The 24024-nt window shown below is 41.3% G+C and overlaps 1 protein-coding gene across 2 annotated transcripts in view; it reads right to left on the bottom strand.

The window, feature by feature from the left end:
• Positions 1-24024, bottom strand: part of FBLN2 (fibulin 2) — a 632659-nt gene that overhangs the window by 77688 nt on the left and 530947 nt on the right. For both annotated transcript variants that reach the window (XM_086939012.1, XM_086939013.1), the window contains one exon: positions 6554-6688. In XM_086939012.1, the coding sequence (XP_086795138.1) occupies positions 6554-6688 (135 nt within the window). The remainder of the gene's footprint in view (positions 1-6553; positions 6689-24024) is intronic.

Raw genomic sequence — 24024 nt, 5'->3', positions numbered from 1 at the left:
TTACCGATGGGGGGCCCAGTGTACCAGCAGCTGTGAATTGACAGCCAGTGGTAAGAGCGGCGGCTGATCCGCAGGCACCAGAGTTCCTGGTCATATATGAACAGGGGAGTGGTGCTGAGGTGGCACCCAGCAGTGAAGGCGGTTAGGTCGGGGGGAGGGCGAGCGCGCCAGTAAGCTACTCGCCCTGTGGTGGGGTCCCACGCAAGAAAAGGGTGTAGACTTCCTTTTTGGAATGGACTGGCTGCCCATGGAAAGGGCAAGCAGTCATTGTGGGGCTCTGGGCTGGCGGGAGAGGGGGGACTGACCTGCTGGTGGTCCTGACCACTCCTGCCCTACCCAAGATGCCGGGTTGTAAGTTTATAAACTTGGAGGGGGTATACCCCGGTATTGTCGTCACAAATAGTGGCAGATTATTTACCTGCGGCTCTGTTGACCGGAGGGCAGTCAACTTAAGGAGAGCAGGCTATCTTGGTTGTGGCCTGCTGGCACAGCCCGAAGGACAAGCAAAAGGCCCCTTGGAGAGCGGGGCGTAAATATAACGGCAATGTATAACTTTGAGATTATTCTAATGCTGTGGTGTTGATAAGCAAGCATTTTAAAGATTTACCTTAATCAAGATGAATAAAGGATTAATTTAATGACACTGCTTGAAGTTTTAATAAAAAGACTACGCGGTGAACGACAACAACCTGCTTCATGTCTTTTATGGGGGGGGGGGGGCGATTCGCACCCGGTAGGCACACTATGAACGGCGCCACCCACTCCTAGGGGCGTGGCGCCCTTAGTGGCATCCGGGGCGGGAGCCAGCAGAGACGTCCTTGAGGCAGAAATAGGACAGGGAAGAGCCAGCAAGATAGAAGGGAGGCATGGCATGACCACGTGAGCCTACCACGTGAGCCTAACGTCATCAGGAAGGCAGGGTCGACCTTCCCTCCCCCGAGGGTACAAAAGCCTCGGGGGAGGCTGAACTAACCCTCTTTGTCCTCTCTCAACAGTCCGGCGGCAGCAGACTAGCAAAGAAGTACCCACCCACCCATCCCTGCAACAAGGAAGAGAATGGCGGGGTCTCACGCAAGAAAAGGGTGTAGACTTCCTTTTTGGAATGGACTGGCTGCCCATGGAAAGGGCAAGCAGTCATTGTGGGGCTCTGGGCTGGCGGGAGAGGGGGGACTGACCTGCTGGTGGTCCTGACCACTCCTGCCCTACCCAAGATGCCGGGTTGTAAGTTTATAAACTTGGAGGGGGTATACCCCGGTATTGTCGTCACAAATAGTGGCAGATTATTTACCTGCGGCTCTGTTGACCGGAGGGCGGTCAACTTAAGGAGAGCAGACTATCTTGGTTGTGGTCTGCTGGCACAGCCCGAAGGACAAGCAAAAGGCCCCTTGGAGAGCGGGGCGTAAATATAACGGCAATGTATAACTTTGAGATTATTCTAATGCTGTGGTGTTGATAAGCAAGCATTTTAAAGATTTACCTTAATCAAGATGAATAAAGGATTAATTTAATTACACTGCTTGAAGTTTTAATAAAAAGACTACGCGGTGAACGACAACAACCTGCTTCATGTCTTTTATGGGTGGGGGGGGGCGATTCGCACCCGGTAGGCACACTATAAGATGCTACTAAGATTCGGGTTAAGGCGCCTCAAGTCCTTCAGCCAGACATCCTTCAGAGCTCAGTAAAACTGACCCCCTGCTGTACTGGCAATTCAGGTCCCAGTTCATGCCGTATAAAAAGATCACCTCTAATACTAAAAATGGAAACACCCATATTCATGCTAACCTAGACTTGAAATGTCAACATAAAGTCTGTAGGAAGCAATAGACACACAAATAACACAACCACAGTGCTGTATCTGTTTGAGTCCTTGTTTGTCCAGTGTTCCAGTAGATGGATGCAATTAATTCCATGGACTCATCATAACATAGTAGCTGGTCAGTAAGTTAGAAAGCATAATGCTATATGACTTTAAATTGCATTAATGTATATATATTGATTACTGGCCAATCTGAAGCACAGTGTATCCCAACGCTTGCTTTAGATTACTACTTTGAATGCATCTGCACCCCACCTCCTGTCCAAGATCCCTGCTGGAGACTAAAAAGCCAACTGCATGTGAGACCTTTAGTAGGATAGTAGTGTGAGAGTAGAATAACTTTCACTACTAGGAATAGGCATTAATGCACATTGTCTGAGTGACAGCTGGATCTCCTTTTCCCAAGATGAGCTGACGCGGAGCGTGTGTACTGCCAAAGAAGGCAAGGGTTTGGTATTAGAAATGTTCTTCTTAGAGATCACATTTGATCACTATGTTTATAAACAAGGAGAGAGCTGATGTATTGTTTGGGCTGCTCAAGCAAAGTGTTTCCATGCAAACGTGTGCTCGTGTTGCTGTAGTTTGTGTTTCCTGTTCATTTCCAGCCATTGTGATCAATATTAAATCGGAGGCCCCATCTGCACGTCCCTTTGCTTATTTGTTAGCAGCTTACATTTTAAAGTGTTCCTTGTCACCAAGGAGCACATAACTAAGCACATTCACTTAGGAATGTAGAGAACTTCCTCTCTGGTGCACGTAGTATGGAAAGAATTTGAACACAGGAACATTTCTTAGAAACAAGAAACACTCTCGGGGGAATTAGAGAGTTTAGAAAAGGCAGGAATCCAACGGAAGGCTTCACACTGTTTCAAGTACATGGATGGGTGACTCAACCCAAAAGTCACACTTGTACTGAGGTTGAGTTCATTTTTAATAAGCTGGTGTGTATCTTATTTTAGAAATCTACAGAATACTAAAAAGTATCAGAAGACATGTAAGTGCTGGAATTGGGACACTATCAAAACCCAAGGTCTTTCAATGATTTGGGCCATCACAGGCAAATAATTGTTAGTTTTTGTACTTGTTTCGGTCCATGGACCTCAACCCTCTCCTGAAACAGGTGACCCACTTTTAACTGCATGATGTGTTCATCAGCTACTTAATGATTTAACGCTTTATTTCATAGTCTTTTGGAATCTGAGAAAGTTTGCTTAGGAAAACAGTTCCATAGCCACAAGACTCATGGTCCACAAAGCAGTGGTTAATTTGTGAAACAAATAGTGTCGGCAGGCCCGGACTAGCCGTAGCGGGCACTGGGCAATCCCCTGGTGCGCCGCACGGGTGGGGGCCGGTTTTGGGCCCCTGGGGGTCGATTTTGTTACAGTGCCGTTTTACAGAGCTCGGCGGCAACCCCCCAACCCTCGGAGGGGGTGGGGGTCCGGCGGAGTACTTTGCCATGGCGGGTTTTGGTCCCCAGTCCGGCCCTGAGTGCCGGGCCCTCCTCAGGAGACAGCTTGCACCAGCTCAATTGCTTCTATTAGCATCGCCTATAACAGAACTAACTACTAACCATGAAACCCTACAAGTGGGGAGCGGATGTGGCCGAACAGCAAGAGCAACTGATTTTGGAGCTGGGGAACCAGGTTCGAGTCTCAGCTTAGGCTCAACATCCTGTGATTCCGGGCAAATCACGTAATCTCCCCGTGCCTAACAAAAAATGTATGTGTCCTTAACTGGTGCTCAAGGAAAGCGCTCCAATTCCTTTGGGTCGAGTTCACGCTATAAGCGACAGTGTTGACGATTAAGTGATGGTGCTGAGCACCAGAAACTTCCAGCTCAAATTAAGCTCTGTCACAAAGTAGTTTGAATCAGTGCGGGGCAAGCCTTTTATTCCACAGTGCATTTCCCCGATCGCCTGGAGCCCACGGAGACCGGTTTTGAAAACCCAGGGCTGCTCCTGGTGCTTTTGGCACTTTCTCCAGCTCCCTGAGTTTATAGCAACAGAATTGCACCAGAAACGTAAGGCTTCAAGAGAGAAAGAAAGAAAGAGAAGGAGAGAAGGGGAATTTAGAGAGAATTCGATCAGTGACGGGGAAAGAGAGAATGGATGGATGGAAAGAGAGCAAAAGCACAAGAAGCTGAAGAGAGTGGAACTGGTTTGAATATTTTTGCCAGGGTCGCTTTTGGTTCCCCAGTCCAGGCCTGGGTCGAGTCAGTAGATCACATGGTCAGGCTCTGCACATGAAATCAAAGAAGGTTCTCAGCTATGACAAACCAGGTTTGTGCTAAGCATATGCTAAAGAAAGACAATCACAACTACATACACTTTGACTTCACAGGACTAACTTCTTTTTCCATCCCTACTAATGCTTCATTAGCTTCCTACAGGCTGCTGACTAGCTCGGGGAGGGAACATGGTGGAAACTACAGAAGTTCAAAGTTGTTAAAGCGCTGTTTATTTTCTGTCCAATCTGCCACCTTACTAGATTTGATGGAGGAATAGCAAGGGTAAGCCTGGTGCACCAGCTGCTCCCTCGGGCTAACCATGACTGGTATCAAAGTCTGCAACATATGCAACTATGTCTGTTATCGCAGGAGCTCTACATTTTATTATTTTTTAATAATCATTGTGTTTACTTTGCGCTATATAAAACTGCAAAAAAAATGTGTTTTGGAGAAGACAAACTTGCTGAGATCAGCTGTAAAGTCGGAAGAATGCAGAGATAGTCTGGTTTGCGGGAATACCCAATGCGCCAGACATCCTCCTACAGCAGATAGCTGCTTTGATGTCAGGTTGAAACTGCTGTATTTGCCAAGAATGTATTATCTTGACGTAAGAGACTGAGATCTCTCTCTAGCAATTTCGGATTGACCTTTCTGATCTAATAACCATGATGTTAGCCATGTGCAGCTTCCTGTGGTGCATGTTTGCCAGAACGCAAGCAGTGCCCTCATTGTGGTGGACTGACATGTGGGAAATCACGTCATTATCATATCTGAGCTGCCAGGGATAGTATGTAACACTACACACAATAAATAACATAAAATACCTATACTTCAGAGACTTGAAACAGACTTCCTAATATTCTATAAGGGAAGGATGACAGATTAATTCCAAGATTAATCTTTATCACCCCCTACCCTAAAATGCATATGAGTATCCCTCATCCACAGTTGTACCACTATACCTTGGTGGGTGATCTGACTGAAGACTTTAGCTGGAGTCAATTCATCTGTACCTACAATGTATTATCTGTACACCTGAGGCTGTATTACACAAAGTGTTTCGAAGGTGCAACGGGTGTGTGAGTTTCTGTGCCCCCAGAGCACTTTGATATTACAGAAGAGACTGTAGACATTTGCACAGTCCCTTCTGGTATAGTGACAGAGTCGGTGCACGTATTGCACCAGCATGATTTTCATTTGCTCATTCCCTCTTTTGCTTGGTGGAGGGACCGCATGCAAATGAGGGAAAGACTTTCCTTCTGCCCCTGCCCTGTTCTAGACATGAGCGCGGAGGTATAGAGGCCCTCAGAGAGAAGTGTGGCTCAATGGTTAGAGCGGCGGACCCTGATGGAGTAGTCTGGCTGGGACCAGGGTTCATTTCCTGCCTCGGCGGGTCTCGGGCTCAATTTCCTCGGACCTGATAATTCTCGCCTTGGTGCCTATTCTGATCATGAGCCCCACTCTGCACCTCTGGGCAATAGCTTGCTTAATCTCTACAACGGCCCCAACAACGCTGAGGATGCCTGACTTCACCTTGGGGGTGCTCAGGAGTGGGCTCCTCACAGGGAAAGGCCAGGAAGGGTTCCTCGGCGGTATTCGTACAAGTGCTGAGATGCGGCAGGGTAGTCGTGCGCTATATAAGTGCGTAATTATCCTTATTATCCTTATCCTCAGGAGACACACTAGCTGTGCCGTGGAGCAAACAGGAACAGAGCACCTTTTACAAAATGCGGCACCTGGTAAACGACCACCTCGATGCCACCAGGCTAATCCATAGCTACAGCAACCTGTTTTACTGTAGACCCAACAACCTGTCACCTAAGGGGAATGCTGCAGCTACACCTGCATTACCTATGTAAACCACTTCATACCACCTAAAGTGCTAGAGATGGATTTTGCTGTTTTGCGTACCAAAAATTTCAAAAATAAATAATCTTTCAAATGAGACGTAGATGCATACTATCAGTGCGCATAAGTCACAAGTAAGCTGCCAACTTAATGTCTACAGGATCTTTATGTAACTGTGACTCAACACTGGTGGTTTTGTTAATTTGAGACTATACGTTAATGAGAATATGGAGCATTTGATGTCTCCTACCCTGTGGTGAACCTCTTCTCACAGTGGTACAGCAGCATAGCGAAGGTGTCATGAGCACTCGTGCAAGCAAGAAAAATGACCCACCATCCCCTGGTTTTGTAGTAAAACAGCAATATTTTGGGTGCAATGACCCCACAGACCCCTTCACCCCTGGGCCACTGCACCTGCTGTACATGCCCCAAAACAAGTAATGACAAACTACTTGAATTGTAAAGGCACTGACCACCTCAGGAGATGAATAGCTTAGTACTGAGGACAGATTTCTAACAGTCTGTCCAACAAGGCTTGGTGGACTATTGCCTGGCCCAAATGACACCCAATGCTAGGTGCAAATGTTATTATTACCTGACTTATGCACAGGCAAGCATTAAAAACACAAACACTAACTGCATTTGAAAACTCGTCCTTACCCACACAGATGTCGTCCTTGTTTTCGTAACCTGTATCGCAGACGACCTCCTTCAGGCACGTGAAGGATCCCACGCTGTTGATGCAGCGCTCGCCCCTCTGACACGTGTGTTGCTCTGCCACACATTCGTTAATATCTGGAAGGAGAGCGGATTAAGCTTTAGTCAATCATCAAGATGCAAGGTAGAAAGTATCTCAGACACTCTGGTCGTTTGCCAAGGCAGCTAAACTAAAAGTGCAACTATTTTTTTCAGAAGCTGATATCAGTAAAATATTTAGTACTGCCCACTGGAAAATGTTTACACGTTGACTCAACATGGACATGTATGTACATAGTAGTATTGATTAACCTAGCTTAGGAGCCCCAAAGGTCTGTACATCATGACTGCCATCTCATTTACATCACATTGGGATTTACATCATTAAATTATACAATTACAATCCCCAAATTACCAATTGCATTTCAAAGGCATAATTTTTAGTTATTTTTCGAGAACCACTGTATTTTTGACAAAGTGCCAAAACCAGATTGAAAGCGAGACCTCAGAATTCGAAGTCAGTAGCTTTGCCACTAGACCAAATCCCTTTGGAGGCCTGGAACCCTCTCAGATCCATTGGTATTGTGCTAGAAGTTCTTAGACATGGACCTCGGTCTTGGGTACCTAATTTTAGTCCACGAGGGGCAAAACCATGTCAGCCTTCCAGGAAGTCACGTGAGACACATTTATACAAAATTAATTCAAAAAAGTCAAAGGTTTTTATGAAAATGTGAAACAGCTCAAACAATTGCTTGCCAGCTGTGGATGATGCAATAGCCCATAAGCAGTCAGCTATTTTGCTAGAGCCCCACCCTAACCTCATTTCCAGCGATTCAATTATGGATGCTGCTGGGTTGCTTGTTTGCTTGGTTTCTTGGAAAGGTCTCTGGTGTAAATACAGCCACTATTTAAAAATAAGCACCGACAAAGCAATATATCTTGCATTCATTTTGAGACCTGACCAAAACATTCTTAAAAAACATTCTTAAAAAACCTACTGCAGAGGAAAAACAAAATGAAAAAGCAATCATTTTCTGTATATAATACATCTATGAGATAAATAATTTAATGTGTGATGATCCAGTTCACTTTTGAAATGTAAAATAGCCCATCATGCATTGCAATGGATGTTCTTCACAGGAGGGGGAAAATACAGCAAACAGTCATTAGTGAAGTGAGTGAGAAATAGTCCCCTAGAGAAGCGGAAGCTTGACATATTTTAAATTATTAGTAACAATGGGTTTGCATATAACTACAGTGTCAAGCCAGACCTAAAAAAGGATTTGACATAAAAACACAAAGTAACATTTAGAAAATCATATCGAAAGACAGTGAAAGAAAGATATTTTTTAGGATAATTTTACAAGACATCACCTATTTGAATATGAGTGCTACTGCTTCTTACAGTGATGATAATTGCAATGTTCAAGTTTACAGCTTAGTTTACGCTTCTCTTTAGATGCAGCAATTTTATTGACCTTGTAATGAGCATGGGTTAGGTAAGAAATTTAGCATACGGCTGATAAAAACAATATAGGGAAAACATGAAATCACAAGTTGGACAGTTGGAAACACTGGAGACTAATCCAACTATATGGCCACCACATGTGAGTCTTCCATGCGAGAGAGACCACCCACATTGTCTAGATCTGTGCTGGTCAATTGCTAGGGCTTGTTATTCCAACCAAACTAATGAGGCTTGGTTTCATGGTACATTTCCACTAGAAGCGTCCCAAAGACTACTGCGCGGATAGTTATCAAGTACACTTCATACCATATTTTTAGCAGCACCAATACATTTATTACTAACTAGAGCAGAGTTTACCATCTCAAATTCATTTTTTAATGTTGTGTCGTAATAAACTATTTTACTGTCCATCAGTAGCGGCTCATGGAGGGGGTGCCGTTGGCCCTCCCTCCCCAAGCCGCTACTGCTGTCCATATGTTTCAAGTACCAACTATTTACCATCCTTAAAATTAAGCCTGGCAGAAATTTAAACGCCAACGCAATTCATGTAATTTTGGGAAATTCAGGTTATGTCAAATTTCCCAAAGTATGCCATTTCACCACATCGTGTAAGTATGCCACAGTTTGTGAAAGAAGTATAGTGTGGGACCCTGAGAACAATGCAAACAACCAGAACATGAGCAGATGTTAAGGCAATAGTGTTTATTGCAATATGTTTTTTAATTGTGAAATGCATCCTTGCATCAAAAATTGAGGACACATTTCATGCTAAAATATAATACTAAATGAGAGATTTGTATTTCACAAAATTACACATAATGTTCTCAAGATTTCGAATAAATACACTAAAGCAGATTACAGACATTTTGCACACCATTTTTTAAACTGCAGGCTGTGTGATCAGCAGGAGAAGAAATTAGCAAATGGCATTGGGAAATTCCATAAACTTAAATGTTAATATACTACTAACACAGAATTCAATATTTGCTACTGAAACCACTCAACGAGAAAGGATTTTTTTTCTACTTAAAAATGGCTCAAAATCATTTCTGCTTAATGAAAACATAGTCAATCTTGAAATTCCATCTTGTAATGGAAGATATGTGCCAATAGTGAACTATACTTCAATGATCTCCACCCTTCCACCATGTGCTGCTAGTGGTCTAAATTGTCGTGATTCTTGCCTGAACAGTGAGTTAATGATTGGTGTATTCTTGCCCGAGTCTCCAGTGATCAGTACTGGGCGATTGGTACCCTCTTGTTTAGAGCCATTTATAAACTGTACAATATTAATTAGTATTGTGTTGACCATGGCCAACATTCAATGCCTTGCGGTGTTCCCTGCTCTCAGATTGTCACATAGAGCTTCACACTTCCAACATTCCCACACTCACACTGTCATACCCTCCATAGTGCCTCTCACATTCCCTCATTGCTTTAAGTGCTCCACTGCTTTATAGCTAGTGTATACATCACACTCTTAGATATATGCATACTTTGCACATCAGGACCCAAATGTTTCTCTGAGACAGCCTCTGCCAGCCACCAGGTACCAAATTGGCACCACTCGGTAGGTCACTCTAGAGAATGCATGTTAAGGATTCAAACAATCTTACTGATTTGTTCCACTTGAAGAGAACAAACATTCTTCTGCCAATTTAGTCCCTTCTGCCACAAGATCAGGTTTCCTGATCCTTCTGAGAATTATATACAGTTCTCTGGGGCCGGGGTGGCTCACACCGAGTAATGAAAAGTAAAATGGGCAAACCCAAAGTGGTGACAATTGTTACAGTGAAGGCTTTAAATCTTATACTGCTACCTTCTTGTCACATTGTCTGTATTTTTAAGTACCCTCATTTGATTTTTCAAGATAAAAAGTGAATGTTTGTCTACATACACCGTTTCTGTTCTAGTTTTTTATTTGACTTTGCACTTATGATTCATATCCTGTTTGATATATTGTTTTTGCTTGTGATTTTGATTCACTAAATGAAGAAATTGTGCAGTGGAATTAGCTGCTGAAAGAAATTAGTGAGCAAGGAAACCATTTGTCTGGCCTTGAAATGCGATTATAAAAATAATCTAATTAAATATTTGAATAAATCCCTTCGAAGGCACATCTACCTTATCATCACACAGAGTAAAACAGGTTATTTCTTGCTAACCTGGCCTGCTTCATGACCTTCATGGGCAAGTAAGCTTCATGACGTGTGAAGACTCCAAGTTTAATATGCTGATCAATGGCAGACCCTGCTAAACATAGCCATTGTAGCAAAAGTGTGGGAATGGTCCTACACTGACTCTTCATCTCCTTTGTGTTTGATACCTCTGCTGGTAAAACAGAATGGATCTCACCAAACTAGTTTAATGAACTGTGGTAGCAGGTGTCCCTAGAAAAACAGCACTAATCAGTATATATGGTCTCCCCTGACATCCTATCTCGCAGCATCTTCGAAGTTTGCTGCGAAAAGCGCCCAGTTTCACCTCGACATTCATATTTCTGTGGGCAACTAATTAGAGCCCACTGGAGATATCCTCTTCCCCTGGCCTGCCCTACTATCCGCTCAGAAGCCATTCTAAGGTAAGGCCTGTCTTTGCTGCCCAGCTGACCTGCGACAGAATTAGGCAGGATAAGTGTCTGTAGCTTAGATATTAAATACAATGCACATATATAAAATCAGTAGCAACTCGTATAGTAAGCATTTCAGTTTTATATTTAAAAGGAAACACTTGCACCGAGAAGCTTGTTAGTGATGTCAATGTACAGAGTCTCAATACCAGCAGTCCTGTCAAAAGAAACAGGCAAGGGACCACAGTTCTCTTTCTCCCACCTTCCATGGTATTACCATCTCTTCCTTTAGCTTCCCTTCTGCTTCTCCACCTTTTCTAACTCTCAGATTCAAATGTCATACTATTTGACAGACACATACCACTCATGCTTAACATCTTTAAACCGGAGACTGTCTACTTGCTGCTGCCCCTATGACCTTACCTGTCCTCATTCTATTCACTGGATATTCTAGATTCATCCTCCTCCACCAAGAATCTTGGTTTATTAATCGACCATTTCTGCCACTGCCAGAGTGAGTAGATATCCTCAATATCAGAAAGATTTCCATTTCATCAAGCATTCCATGAAGTTAAATCCATCATTAACAGTCTGATAAGGAGCAAATGTAATTACTGCAGAGGCTTCATAATTAGTCTCCCACACTGTTTCATACTTGACCAAGGTTGTTACGCAAACCTATTAATCTCCCCAGATCTATTTTATCCTCTTCCTACAAACTGGATGGTTAACATCAATAAATCTGGCCACAGCAAATTTGTAACAAAAGTCATAAGAACCTCCATGTCATCTCCTCACTCTTGGCCTTAGCAAAGGTCATAAGACCACCCATGGTATTGACATAAAGACCATAGGGTCCAACTCCATTTTGAGCAGGCCAAGAAGCAATTTTCTCAAATGTTTGCAGAATCATCAACCTTTGATGCAAGTGTATTCTGTCCTTATCTTTCCAAGAACCCTTGAATGTGTAAAGTCACCCAGTGGCATAGATAAGACACCCGATGAGACAACAGTCTGGAACAAATGCCTTCTTATCTCTATTTCTAGGTCATACAAGAACGAAAGCCAAAACAGTGTAGTCGGAAGTGTTGTATTTTTACCTTTTTTGTTTATAAAAATGCATCTTACACTAACATCTTGATGTGCATTGGCTTTACTAGACTTTCCTAAGTGCATGTTGGAATTTCCCATCTCAGATAACATAAGAGGCCCGACACTTTACCACTTGTCAGGAGAGGTCCTTCGCCCCAGATTATCATGCAAGATACTGCCTGAGACGATCTTGAATTCCAGAGTTGCTGCTGTATCGCACTTTCTACTGATATTTGATAGCGAGCCCAAGTTGGGGTGGAGAGGAGTTGAGGCGACGTGTTTACCTTTCACAGGGAACACAACTATAGCACTTATCTGTAAAAAGGTATTCAGTGCATGGATTCTCCTGAAGAAAATGTAAATGCAAGTTATACTACTCATGGCTCTCCTAGTGTAGCAAATGAGGTAGGTTTTAGGGTGTTAGGTTTTTAGATGACATTTTAACTATGGTAAAAATGTTCATTTTACTCTTGTTTTTCACAACACTCACATGCGCCTTTATTATAATATTTTGCATGGTTGTTTTAAATGTGGTAAACACCAGATTAAAGCTGTTGAAATAAAAACACGTTTTCATTAAAGTCTATTTTTCTTAGTGCAGTTTGTGTGTGTGTGATATTATAGAGATCAAAATAAGTTTGTTTCCAATCACCATGGTGTCCTTAGATCTCTGTTAAGGAACTGTTAGTAAACCAAAAGCATTTATGCTGATTTAACTATATACTGGGTGCTGTTCTGCGGGTCAACAGAAACCTGTCTTTCACATTCAAGCAGTGGTGCATTGAACTAAGTTCACTCATGTCACCTGTGAGTGTGAAAAAAAAGGTGCAGTGCTGAGTTAAAGATGCTGTTTATGCAACATTGGTGGGACCTGATTTTTTTGGGATCCCTTGAGTAGTATTTTTTGATATGCACACATACATGAACCATTATTACATTATTTGGGAGAAATCCATAGTAATCATGGTCACTTCCCACAGGGAATAAGGGAGTATCTATTGCCATAGGTTTGTCAAGGTTGACTTTTAAAAGGTGATTACTCATTCTGCGAGTTTTCTAATACAGGACAAAAGGCTGAAGTCAGCATGCAGAGGGAAGAGAAAAGGATGTGACCCTAAAACTCCAGTTAAACATTTGAAAGGCAGTTTCTAATTGCCTTTAGTTTCAATAGGGTGCTGTTCTCATTTTGCCACTTGCCTATGAGCTAAGAACAGTCCAGGCTTATTCTCAGCACATATCATGGAGATCTTACAATCAGATATTGTGATATTATCATATATTGATGATATCTAATTTACTGATGATGATTTGGATGTACACTGAACCTGGGGGGGGGGAGGCAGAGCTGTAATACTATTAACATCACACAGTTACAGGATTAATAAGGGCAAGGGTCTGTCTTCTGATTTTCTGAGGTGTGGTACCTTGCAACCTCCTGATACATTGAAAAAGTTGCAATAATTGCAGGAAGTCCTTAACTTTGGACTTACCTTCTGCCTCACTATGCTGAGCGACTGAAGTTCTTGCGTCACTTAATTTACTCCCATGTTTTCAGCAAAACAGTGGAGGAACATAAGTACTCTGCATCCTGCAGAGCAGTGTAAATTGTAGTAAAAGACTGTGAAATCCATCCACAGCACACCCAAACTAAGATCATAGGTGACAGCACTGCACAACACAGATCTTGATGCCCTGGTACTTGCATTACAGAAGGGTAATTCATCAATTTTTGCACTCATGGTGTCTGATTCATTCTTCTGTGTCCAAGGGTACAATGTTGACTTGCAACATTGGAATGTTAATAGATTCAAGGATTCAAAGGGAAAACCTTTTTAAAATGAACAATTCTGGGGAAAGGTAACTGTCTTACTGGATAAGCTCCCATTGGTGCATGTGAGGCACACTTTGACCTATAAGTAACTAAGTAAGTAAGTAAATATTTATTGTACAAGTTAAGAAAAACCTTTACTAAAAGGAGATTGCTCAAGTCAAAACAAATTCATAAAAATAGTGCACTAAAAGTTTGTCATTTTTACAAACAATAAAGATAGAAAGAGATATGGGATGAATTGGCCTGGTCCAGTTTTTCCTTTTCAGATTGGATGAGCCTTCCTCCAACAGAATTTCTATATCAACAAGTGTGCTTTAGTCAATCCTTAGTCCGAAAGTTGTGATATAAAAACATAGATTAAAAGAATTTAAGAATTGCATTTATATTTAAAAGTCACAGAATTATTAGTTGCATTTATTTTTTATGATATCGATACTACTGGTCCTTTTTGACCCATAGCCCCATAGTTTTCAAGGCGATGAAGGAAAGCTTTATTGTGTCAGGTGTTTCCCCGGTGTAAAAAACAAAAAAAAAGAAGAGGCCAATCTCGGGATCAGGCAAGGTAAGCCCCTAATTTAGAGCTGTTTTATGGTGTGCCCGATCTCCTAATTTTCTCCTCTGCCGCCACCATAAATTGTACAAACCGGCATGCCAGCTGTATGTCTCCTCCACCAAAGCAAGCCTTCACTGCTTGCCTGCAGGTTCTTATCCTCTTGGTGTTAAAGATAAATTTCAGGAACAAGCGTCGTTCTAGGTCCAGACCGTGGCAAATGCATAGTAGATGCATTATGCTCTCTTCTGCTTCCTCGCAGAGGCGGCACACAGTTGTTTCTGCGGTTTGCTTCCATGGTGGTGAGAGAGCGCCATGGTTTTTTGAAAATGGTAGGGGTGCATTATAATCCCGAGTAGTCAGCACCCACATATTTAGAGGACCTTTACTAATGTAGTTTAGAAATGTAACAGTAGGCCGGGGATCAGTGCAATATGAAGTGGTGTGTTTATTAACCATAGATTAATGTAGTGCCTTAATTAGAAAACTTGATACTGCATAACATAGAAATATAATCATACGCGAAATGTCGTGTTAACAATGATGTGCCTTAATGAAATAATACATGTGTTTATTAATGAGTGGATTAACATAGAGTTTAATGTGAAAGATATTTTTCTTGCAGAATTAACGTAAAAGTGATGAAATGTAATGCCATGTTGTGTTAGTAATGCATTTAAAGGTGCAATGGCCTAGGACATACTGAAGTCAGTAGAGGCCTACCTGTATTTCTCTTTGGTTAGCCTTAGTCGAAAAGAAATGATTTCTCTCACCTGGGAAAGGCTGTCCTCAGCGAATATTAAATTGTAACTTCGAATGTTTGCAAGGATGGTCTTGTGTATTCTAACTTGCAGGTGCAAGGCCACAAGGCTCGTTAGGTAGAAAAGTCCTTTGTTTAGAAGTTAGGATAGTAGGCGCAAGCGCAGAGGAGCTGCCAAAGAATTTGGGAGTGCAACATTCAGCGGAGAAGGTGCCTGGGACCCAAGGACACACCAACGGACGATAGATGGAGAAGTGCCATATTGGAAAAATCCAGAGAGCCACACCTGCCAGAGGGGCGTACCTCTGGGCGTGTCAACTGTTTTTGGAGTTTTGTATTAGGGACAGCACCCGAGGGTGGAGAGTCAGTCCGGAGTAGAGAGCAGAGAGCAGACAGCAGTCTAGGAGTTAGAAAGTGGGCTTGGGGAAGGCAAGATGTAGATAGTTGTGAATTTAAGGCAGAGTAAGGTGCAGAAAGGAGCATCTTAGAACGAGCTCAGTTGTTGAGACTACTAGTTAGAAAGTAAGTGAACTTCTTAGGAAGTTTACGGATGACATCTTTTCTCTCGCCTGGGAGGTATGTTAAGTAGGGATGTCACCTCAGAGTTAGTGTAGGGACAGTCTAACCAGATTCTTTCCTTTTTGTAAATGCAGTCCAGACTTTCGACATTGTCAATTATGGTATGTCTAATGCTGCTTGAACTAACTTTGGTTTTTATTCTGAGTCGGTTGGGACTCTTGCGTAGAATTACTTTTGTATTAGTGCCAGTCTATTTCTTGAATCTTTTGTTGAGATGTCTGTATAATCAATTATTTTTGGCTTTGTAATAAATCTTCAAAACTTCATAGTCAGTGGTCCTTTGAGTCTAATTTGTATTTGTATTGTGAAGTTGTTTTAACTATGATATAGAAAATATTCCCTTTACGCTTCTATGACAGGGAAAAAGGTTCAGTTGACCAGACCTGGGATTCTAGAGATTGGAAGAAAAAATCTAGATGAGAATCCCAACTTCCCCAGTGTTAGATATGGGAGGACAGGAAGAATTCCCAATCGAAACCAGAGATATTTCTCTTTTAGCCTCCTGTTGAAGCCCGCACGCAGGTAGTCTTGAGGCCTATAAGCATGATGGATTTCAGCCTATAGAGAACTTTGTCGCTAATTTAGCTGCCAAAGCTGGAATTCAGACTGTCAGTATCAGATTAGCAGCCTTAACCAGATCTCAGTTGAAAATCGACCCAGCTATTTTAGCAGCCATACACAAAAACAAGGCAGGTTTGAAAAGTGGAGAGTGTGTACTCCATGAGGGATCACAAATATGCTTGTTAGGATTAATATCCGTTCTTTCAAGTCGTCATACAGAGGACAAAACTATTTCAGGTTGCAGTGTAACATCTTTATTGTTTTTTAGTGGAACATGGACAGCTGACACGTGTTTCGCCCCCTCTTGACGAATTGCGCCGGGGTTTTCTCAAGGCTATTTTCACATATATAGCGTATATTATTACTGTTTCCAATTTTGGCAATATCCAAGATACAGAAAGTTCAATACTCGAGGAGCAAGAGTTCTTCTGTGAGTTTTTTGAGCTGATGGCGCAGTTCGGTCCCTGCTCCCAGCTTCGAGTGTGTCTCCATTCACTTACAAAAGTAGCTTATCAAAGCGCTGTTTAAGCCTTGGAATCCTTGGACCTTTCCTACCTTGCCTGTAACAAAAACAAGGCAGACAGCCTCATGCAGGCTTTCATCCTAAATATTATTACGCCCTTATTCAAACAACTTTCCTTCAACTACTCAACCAGGAGTGGGAGACAGAATAAATTCTAATACTCTGGTTATATTAGATTTAATCAAGGAAGCACATGAGGAATTAGCATCTGCTCATGCTGGCGTAAATAGAACTGTGGCAATGCTACTGCAACGGTACTGATGGCATTGTTTCTATAAACAGACTAGAGACTAAGTTAGAAAATGTGACATTTGTCAACAAATCAAAACATCTTTTCTTTAGAGACCCCTGCCAACTCCCTTCAGAATCTCCAACATCCCATTCAGGGCAATTTATGTTGACCAAATCGGCCCAATAAATTCTATTAACGAATACAATTATATGTTAGTAGCCATTGATTCAGGTTCTCAACTCCTATGGATGAGGCCACACAGAAATGAAAATGCTTAAGCAGTCGTAAATGATTTGCAGTGTCTGGTAGCGATGGGAGAAGCCCATATATTTCACTCAGATAAGTGTTCTACATTCGCCTCCAAGGCTGTATCTGATATGGGAATTTTTCTGCAATTCAGCAATCCGTTTAGAACAGTGTCCAAAAGGTTAGTTGAGCCTGCTGTTGGCATGATTAAAGAAGCCTTGACTGCTAGGGTACTAAGTTTAGGTTTTAGTTGGCACCATAATCTGTATTGAGTTCAGAAAGCATTAAATAACTTGCTTAAATGAGTATTGGCAGAAAGGCAGACTCCATACAATGTTCTCTTTTTGGGGTTCTTATGTAAATTCCTGGCCTAGATATTCTTGTGAAGGTGGGAATGAAAAAAGGTTTGACTGGAAAATGTTTGAATGTCTTACACAGTATCCAAGAGGTCAAAGCTAAGCTGCCTAATACAAGCTAAGGGAAGGTTCTAACTGCTGCTGACGGGGGGGGGGGTCACTAAAGTAAAGAATGTAGTTCGACAAAAGATCCATGACAAACAAGCTTTTGAACTGTCCTACAGAACATTTATTGCAGTCCTTGGTCTAAAAGGCAAACCAACTGCCTCCTTTGCCAGGTTCAAGCAGAAACAGACAGGTGTATATGAAATACGTGAAAAAGCACTATGTGGCTGATTTTGTACAACAGGCATCACAGACATCAAGAAGGATTCATAGTAGAACCTCACAGTCTCTCCCTACTCTCAACGAAGTACCCCTTAATGAGAGTAGTAACATCACTAGTTTGAGTTCCCAGCTGGGGATAATTGAGCACACTATCTTTCCAACCTTCTACAGAGCAATCAATTTCACAGATTAATCTGTTGCTGCATCTTTACAATTGTAAATGTTTCATGCAACTCCATGATTTATTATGAAGTACCCCCGGAGCCCACACCAATTGAAATGATGCCTTTCGAGAAACAATGGGCCCGATTCACAGAACTAACTTAAGACAAAATCCTAAACTTACTACCATTTTGGTATTCACAGAAGGCACTTACTCATTCTGGTATTCACAGAAGGCGCTTACTCATTTTGGTATTCACAGAAGGCACTTTCTCATCAATGAGTAAGTGCCTTCTGTGAATACCAAAATGTGTAAGTTACTCAAACTGAGTAAGTTACTCAAAATGAGTAAGTTATTAATTTTGGTATTCACAGAAGGCACTTACTCATCAATGAGTGAGTGCCTTCTGTGAATACCAAAATGAGTAAGTGCCTTCTATGAATACCAAAAGGGTAGTAAGTTTAGGATTTTGTCTTAAGTTAGTTCTGTGAATCGGGCCCATAGATTTATGAGAATGACTCTGAACTTTGCACAGAAGATTTTTAACCAGGCTCCAAAGCCACTCTACACCATAGACTGCTTCTTCTTATATTTGCTTTGTGACAGAGATTTGATTCCACCTTGGACCTTTGCTTGGACCTCTCTAGGAGGATTTCTTTTCCTCTTATGGCTATCAACGATAATCACAGTTCAACTCTCACTGAATGGAAATTAAGTTCCTGAAAGAACAATTGCACAACCTGTGATTTGTGAACTACAACACATCTTTCATCTCACAAAGCTTGATGAGATTTCTGCACTGCAAACATCACAGCTTATCCTGTGCCTGAGGGTATAGCTGGGGAAAAGGACCCTTATCAAATTATGGGACCAAGTGAGACATTGCAGGTACCTTATGTCTTAAATGTTTAAATGAATGATGTAATAATTCCTGGCTCTATTTGAGATGACTAGGACGCAGAGGCTGTAAAATGAATGATGTCTGATTCATCACATATTTCACTTTGAATAATGAAGGTCCTTATTTTAATTTGGTTAATTATAAAGAAATGTATTGCTATTATCACTATTACATACATAGAACTAGCTAACCTAGGGAAATATACAATTACACACAATGGGAGCATTTTGAAGCTTCACCTACTAATTATCACCCAAATGTCTTGAAGAAGTTTCCTTTCTTCCAGGGCGAGGATAGGTCACATTACCCAGCTTTCTATTTTCACAAACTTCTCAATAACTTAAAACAAATCTAATCAACACTAACAGATGGGTATATTCAAATGAATTCAGTCAGAAATGTGCTATGCAAGGATATGAGTTTTGAAAAATTCAAGGCAAAGAAGCCTTATTTTGGGAGTACATTATGCCTAAAGAAATACAATTTCTGAACAAAACCTTTTTTATTTCCTTCTGGGTCCAAGTCCCACTTGAAATAAATGATTCATAGTGACAGGAATACATACCATTTATAATGAATGGAATAAATACTCAGCACAAGAAGCTGCAGAGAGAATTAGGCAAATAGATCAAGAAAGCATACAAACAGTTGTTTAAGTTATTGGCAATGGCCTGCATACAATCTCTAAGAGAGTGTCCTCGCCAATCGACATCCTGTCCTCAGCTTCCTCAAGGGTGACTTGGGTCTGTTACAACATGGTCAAGCTCAGTTAAGAGCTATTATACAACTTAATTGGGCTGTACAAACACTCAGATCAGGATGTTTTGTGCCTTGGCAACTGCTGAGCGAAACAGCTTTTTTGAGCCTTATAATTTAGCCTTAACACAAAAAATAATAGCTAACAAAGAATCCACATACATTTTGCTGAGTATCAAGCAAGTGGAAGAAGCACCGTTTTCAGTTTGTGTCCATCTACCTGTTACACGAGTAATGCACATCATTATTTCTCAGCCGATCTCAAATGTTTATTTTCATAACTGTCAGAAATATAAATCTTTAGGCTGGTACGAAACAATGCACAATTCTCATCTGTTCCATTCATGGAAGTTTCCTTTTCTTACATGTGTTTGCAATACGATACCTCTGTGTTTATGAGCACATGCAGCTGCAGAAACCGCTTAGGTCACTCCCTTCTGTGTAACACCATTTGATGACATGGAATGTGTAGTACTTTGATTCCAGGGTTAGGCTATATTTTATCACTTACTCCTATTACATCCATACCCACGCACCATTAACTACTGTACAATGGTTCCTATTTGATACTAACTAATGTTACTTGTTGTTGTTTGAACCAGGCCAATTAGACTTGATTACGGTTTCTAAAATAATATTGTGTTGTGGAAGAACCCTGTACCTAAAATCTCAACATGTAATTGAAAATGTCCCCTGGTCTAGTATTGATATGAGAGGCATGGCGTTTTGACAAAATTGGCAAGTCGGTTGCGGAGTTACTACAAAAAGAAGTCCCTTTGATCTCTGCAGCAGAAATATGCAATTTGTAGACAGCCAGAACTGCTTTAGAGATTGAGAGGCCATCGCCAACACAATACCAACTCACTTTAATGATATTATGCATATGATTTTAAATTTGTCAACAGCAACTGGTATTATACATCTTTTAAGGACAATGGATTTGGTCTAGTGACTGGATTAAAAACAGTAGTTGTACTGATACCAATATTTTTTTCCACTCTTTATTCTCCAGTCTTTTTTGATGATTTCTGTCCTTTCTACCTCTCATCGGCTCCGGTCTTGTCATCTTTCTCCTGATCCGACAAGTGAATCAATAGAAACGAGTACACATATCCAGCCGAACAAAGATGCAGAGAAACCTCAGTATGCTATTTGGGAAATGCTTGTCTTTCCGAACTTAGTGAAAACTGAATTCTATCTTTTCGTGACCATCCTCACTTTATAGTTATCCACTGTGGTAGCAACGATATAGGACACATAACTGGAATGAGATCGGAAAGTAAGATGAAGGAGACATTTTCTATCTTAATGTCTATGTTTCCGTACCCACATTTTGTGTTCTCATATATTTGTCAGAGAGAAAAGTGGAAATGGTTTACTGTAAATGCCGCTAAGTTTGAAAAGACTCGAAGAGATTTGAACAAGACAGTGTCAACATTTCTTCACAACCACAAAATGTCATCCATTTTTCATTCAAATATAAAATATGCCTATGCAACACTATATCCTCTTGATGGTGTTCATTTTCCAACCTATGGAAACTTTTTTTCCATTTCAAACCTGAAAACTTGGCTTGACATACAAATATAAATGTGTTTATTCATAAAACATATCCTATATTATGTCCAATTGTATTCTGCCATATAATTGTTTATATTATTTTAGTAGGTACCTTTAAATAACTTTGTGATAGTACCGTAATACATCCTAAACCTTTTAAAATATATATAAGTCAATAAAAACACTTTTCCCTAACACTAAAGACTTTGCTAAACTGCCTCAGTTCTTCCTCTACATTACGAAAAGGGTAGTAAGATATATTTAACATAAAAACACAGAGCAAAGATAATGTGTGGTCTAAACAATATGATGACCTGTTTATTTTCCAAGAGCTTTCAATAACCAATAATATTGTGTTTGTTCATCGCTATGTACCGCGGTATACCGCGAAGGTACAGCTGTGTCCTGTGGCCTGATATATCCCTAAGATTTTGTCTTTTATTATTTGAACACAACTGAACAAATGAAGACCAAATAATAAAATGGATCTTTTCCACACCATAATCTATATTCTTGCCAAAATTCATGTAAATCCATTCAGCCTCTTTGTTGCTACATCATTTTGGAAAGTCTACGCAAAAAAAGACATTGGTGGAAAAATGTATTTTGGGACACCCTCGTCCCCCGTTTTTATTGTGCACCCCTTAACTAATCACCATGAAATCTTGCATCATTAACCAAACTTGAAAAAAGAATAAGTCTGTAAAGTTTCGTGGTGATTCAACAAACGGTGACACAATTATTACCAATCAAAAATCTGAGGTATTCCTATCTTTGGGAATTCTAACTATGACTAAGGAGTGGCTACCACCTGGAAATAGAATCAATAAGTTGAGGTTAATAAGAAGAATGGAGTAGTTGCGTGGAGGCTACCATGAATAGCAGGTGGTAGTGTGGGAAAGTAACTGGTGGCTCAGGAACTCAGGGCCCAATTAACAAAAAAAGTAAAACTATTTGTTGAGCTTTTCACTCCTGTACGGGCATAAAGAAACACTTTTTATGACTCACAAAACGTTCTAAGGCTTCGCTTGGAAATCTGTACAAGTCCCAGCTTCTTGATAGACTCCTAGAACGTTTTGTGGATTATGTGTTTTTGCATAATGGCTGCCATTTTAGCAAGCATTTGCAATGCAATAGGTCTCGCGAGATTTTTAGCTACTGGCATTGTAAATGACAATGCCTTTTATTTATGTGTTTAAAAACCTGCAATAATAAAAGGGATTGTCATTTACAATGCCAATAGGTCAAAGTTTCGAAAATGCGAGACCTATTGCATTGCAAATGCTTTTTTTTTTGTAACTGGACTAGTTTCTGACACCTTTTGATTTTATCATGGCAGAGACTGCCGAATGAAACTAATGGCACTACTTCGTTATTAAATGAGAGTTGTTGCTCAGTCAACTTTTTCAAGTCAAGGGCATGTGCTTAAGGACTTGTGTCCCTAAAGTTAAACAAAGTGACACCCACCAGTATTTGTCTGCTGACATCTGGGTGCGGCACGTCATTGTGCAAATGTAAGTACTGTCATGTTAGCCCCCTGTGTCGATCCTGAGAATGCTGCAAAGAGGTATTTGTCCAGTTAGGGGCGGATTGCCTTTCGTAGGGTAGTAAACATCGCCAAAAACAAAAAAGTGGACACACTTTACACTGTATCAATATAGTGCGCTAAAATGAAATGTAAAATTCTGTTGGAGATGTATTTTGCATAACTATAACCAACAGCCTTCATTAAAAGCCTTCCTGACCGATGACTCCCCTGCAAAAGTACCTATTGCAGTTTATGGATCATCATTTTCATGCTACTCCCTTATGCATGTACACCGACCCCTGGGCATGCACTCAAGTACGAAGTTAACTGTGCAGCTGAAACAATGGCAAGACAACTAACCAGATGGAACTATTTCAAAACGACTTATGTTGCAGAAAGGAAGCTTTCTTTGACTTGTATTGCACATTTAACCCCTTCGAGGCTGATGAAGAGCTGGGCTCGTCATGGTGTAGCCTCCTCGCACACTGATGACGAGCCCAGCTCGTCATGTAAAGTGCGTTTTTTAAAAAGTCAGCATTCTAGCGGAATCAGAGCAGCGCGCATGTGGTTAAAGAGTGCTCTTGAAAAATGTGCTTTCTTAGTATGGTGAAAGTGTAATGCGACTTTGTCTACAGCCGAGCTACACCTAGCAGTGCTGAAGGGTTGTTTGTTAAACTAATATACAGTTTCCTAAAAAGCAACTGGCATGAGAGAAGAAACAGCGAGAAACTTAAAAAACATACCCTCGCTGTTCTTCAAGTTGCAAACAGGAAACTGCTGGAGTTCTTGGTCTCGGGTGGTGGAGCACACACTGTGCGGGGCAATAGATCAGGTCGGACCAGCCTCCAGTAACAATTCACGTGCAGAGCCGCCCGTGCGCCATGGGGAAGGAAACAAAAGCGGTGGCAGCCATAGTAAAGTGAAAATGAGCTGTGTTTAAATAAACATGCATCATGCATGCACGGGAAGGTGAATCACTGCACCCACCTGCAAACACAGGCACCATGATGAAACAAAGCATGGCGCCCGTCTTCATAAAACGTATGCATGGCTGTATGATGATAAAAAAGAAAAGAAAGGCGAACTGCCATTGTAATAGTATAAGCGGGCACTGTGCTGACACATTAAGAATGACGCCCGGGGCAGTATGGGGGTGATGGGCTGCGAGCCACGGGCGCATTGTTAAAAGTGTGCGCCTGTGTTATTTATAAAGCATGGTATGCGTTCCTGGGTAAAAAAAAAAGTTAACCATAAGGCGTGCACGCTGGTATAATAACCAAGGAGCGAGGGGCATGAACCAGGCGCCATGGCAAAAAAAGTCCCTAAATTAAAAGATACCGCCCTGCAGCGTAAGTTAACTGTAGTTGGTTGATGCTGCTTCCTCCAGAAATGGAAGTCAAAAGGAAGTGACGTATCGGACCCCTAGTCAACAA

Source organism: Lissotriton vulgaris, chromosome 9 (assembly GCF_964263255.1).
Source record: "Lissotriton vulgaris chromosome 9, aLisVul1.2, whole genome shotgun sequence".
Lineage (NCBI taxonomy): Eukaryota > Metazoa > Chordata > Amphibia > Caudata > Salamandridae > Lissotriton > Lissotriton vulgaris.
Note: the sequence above shows the minus strand (reverse complement) of the source record. Positions and strands in the feature narration are given on the sequence as shown.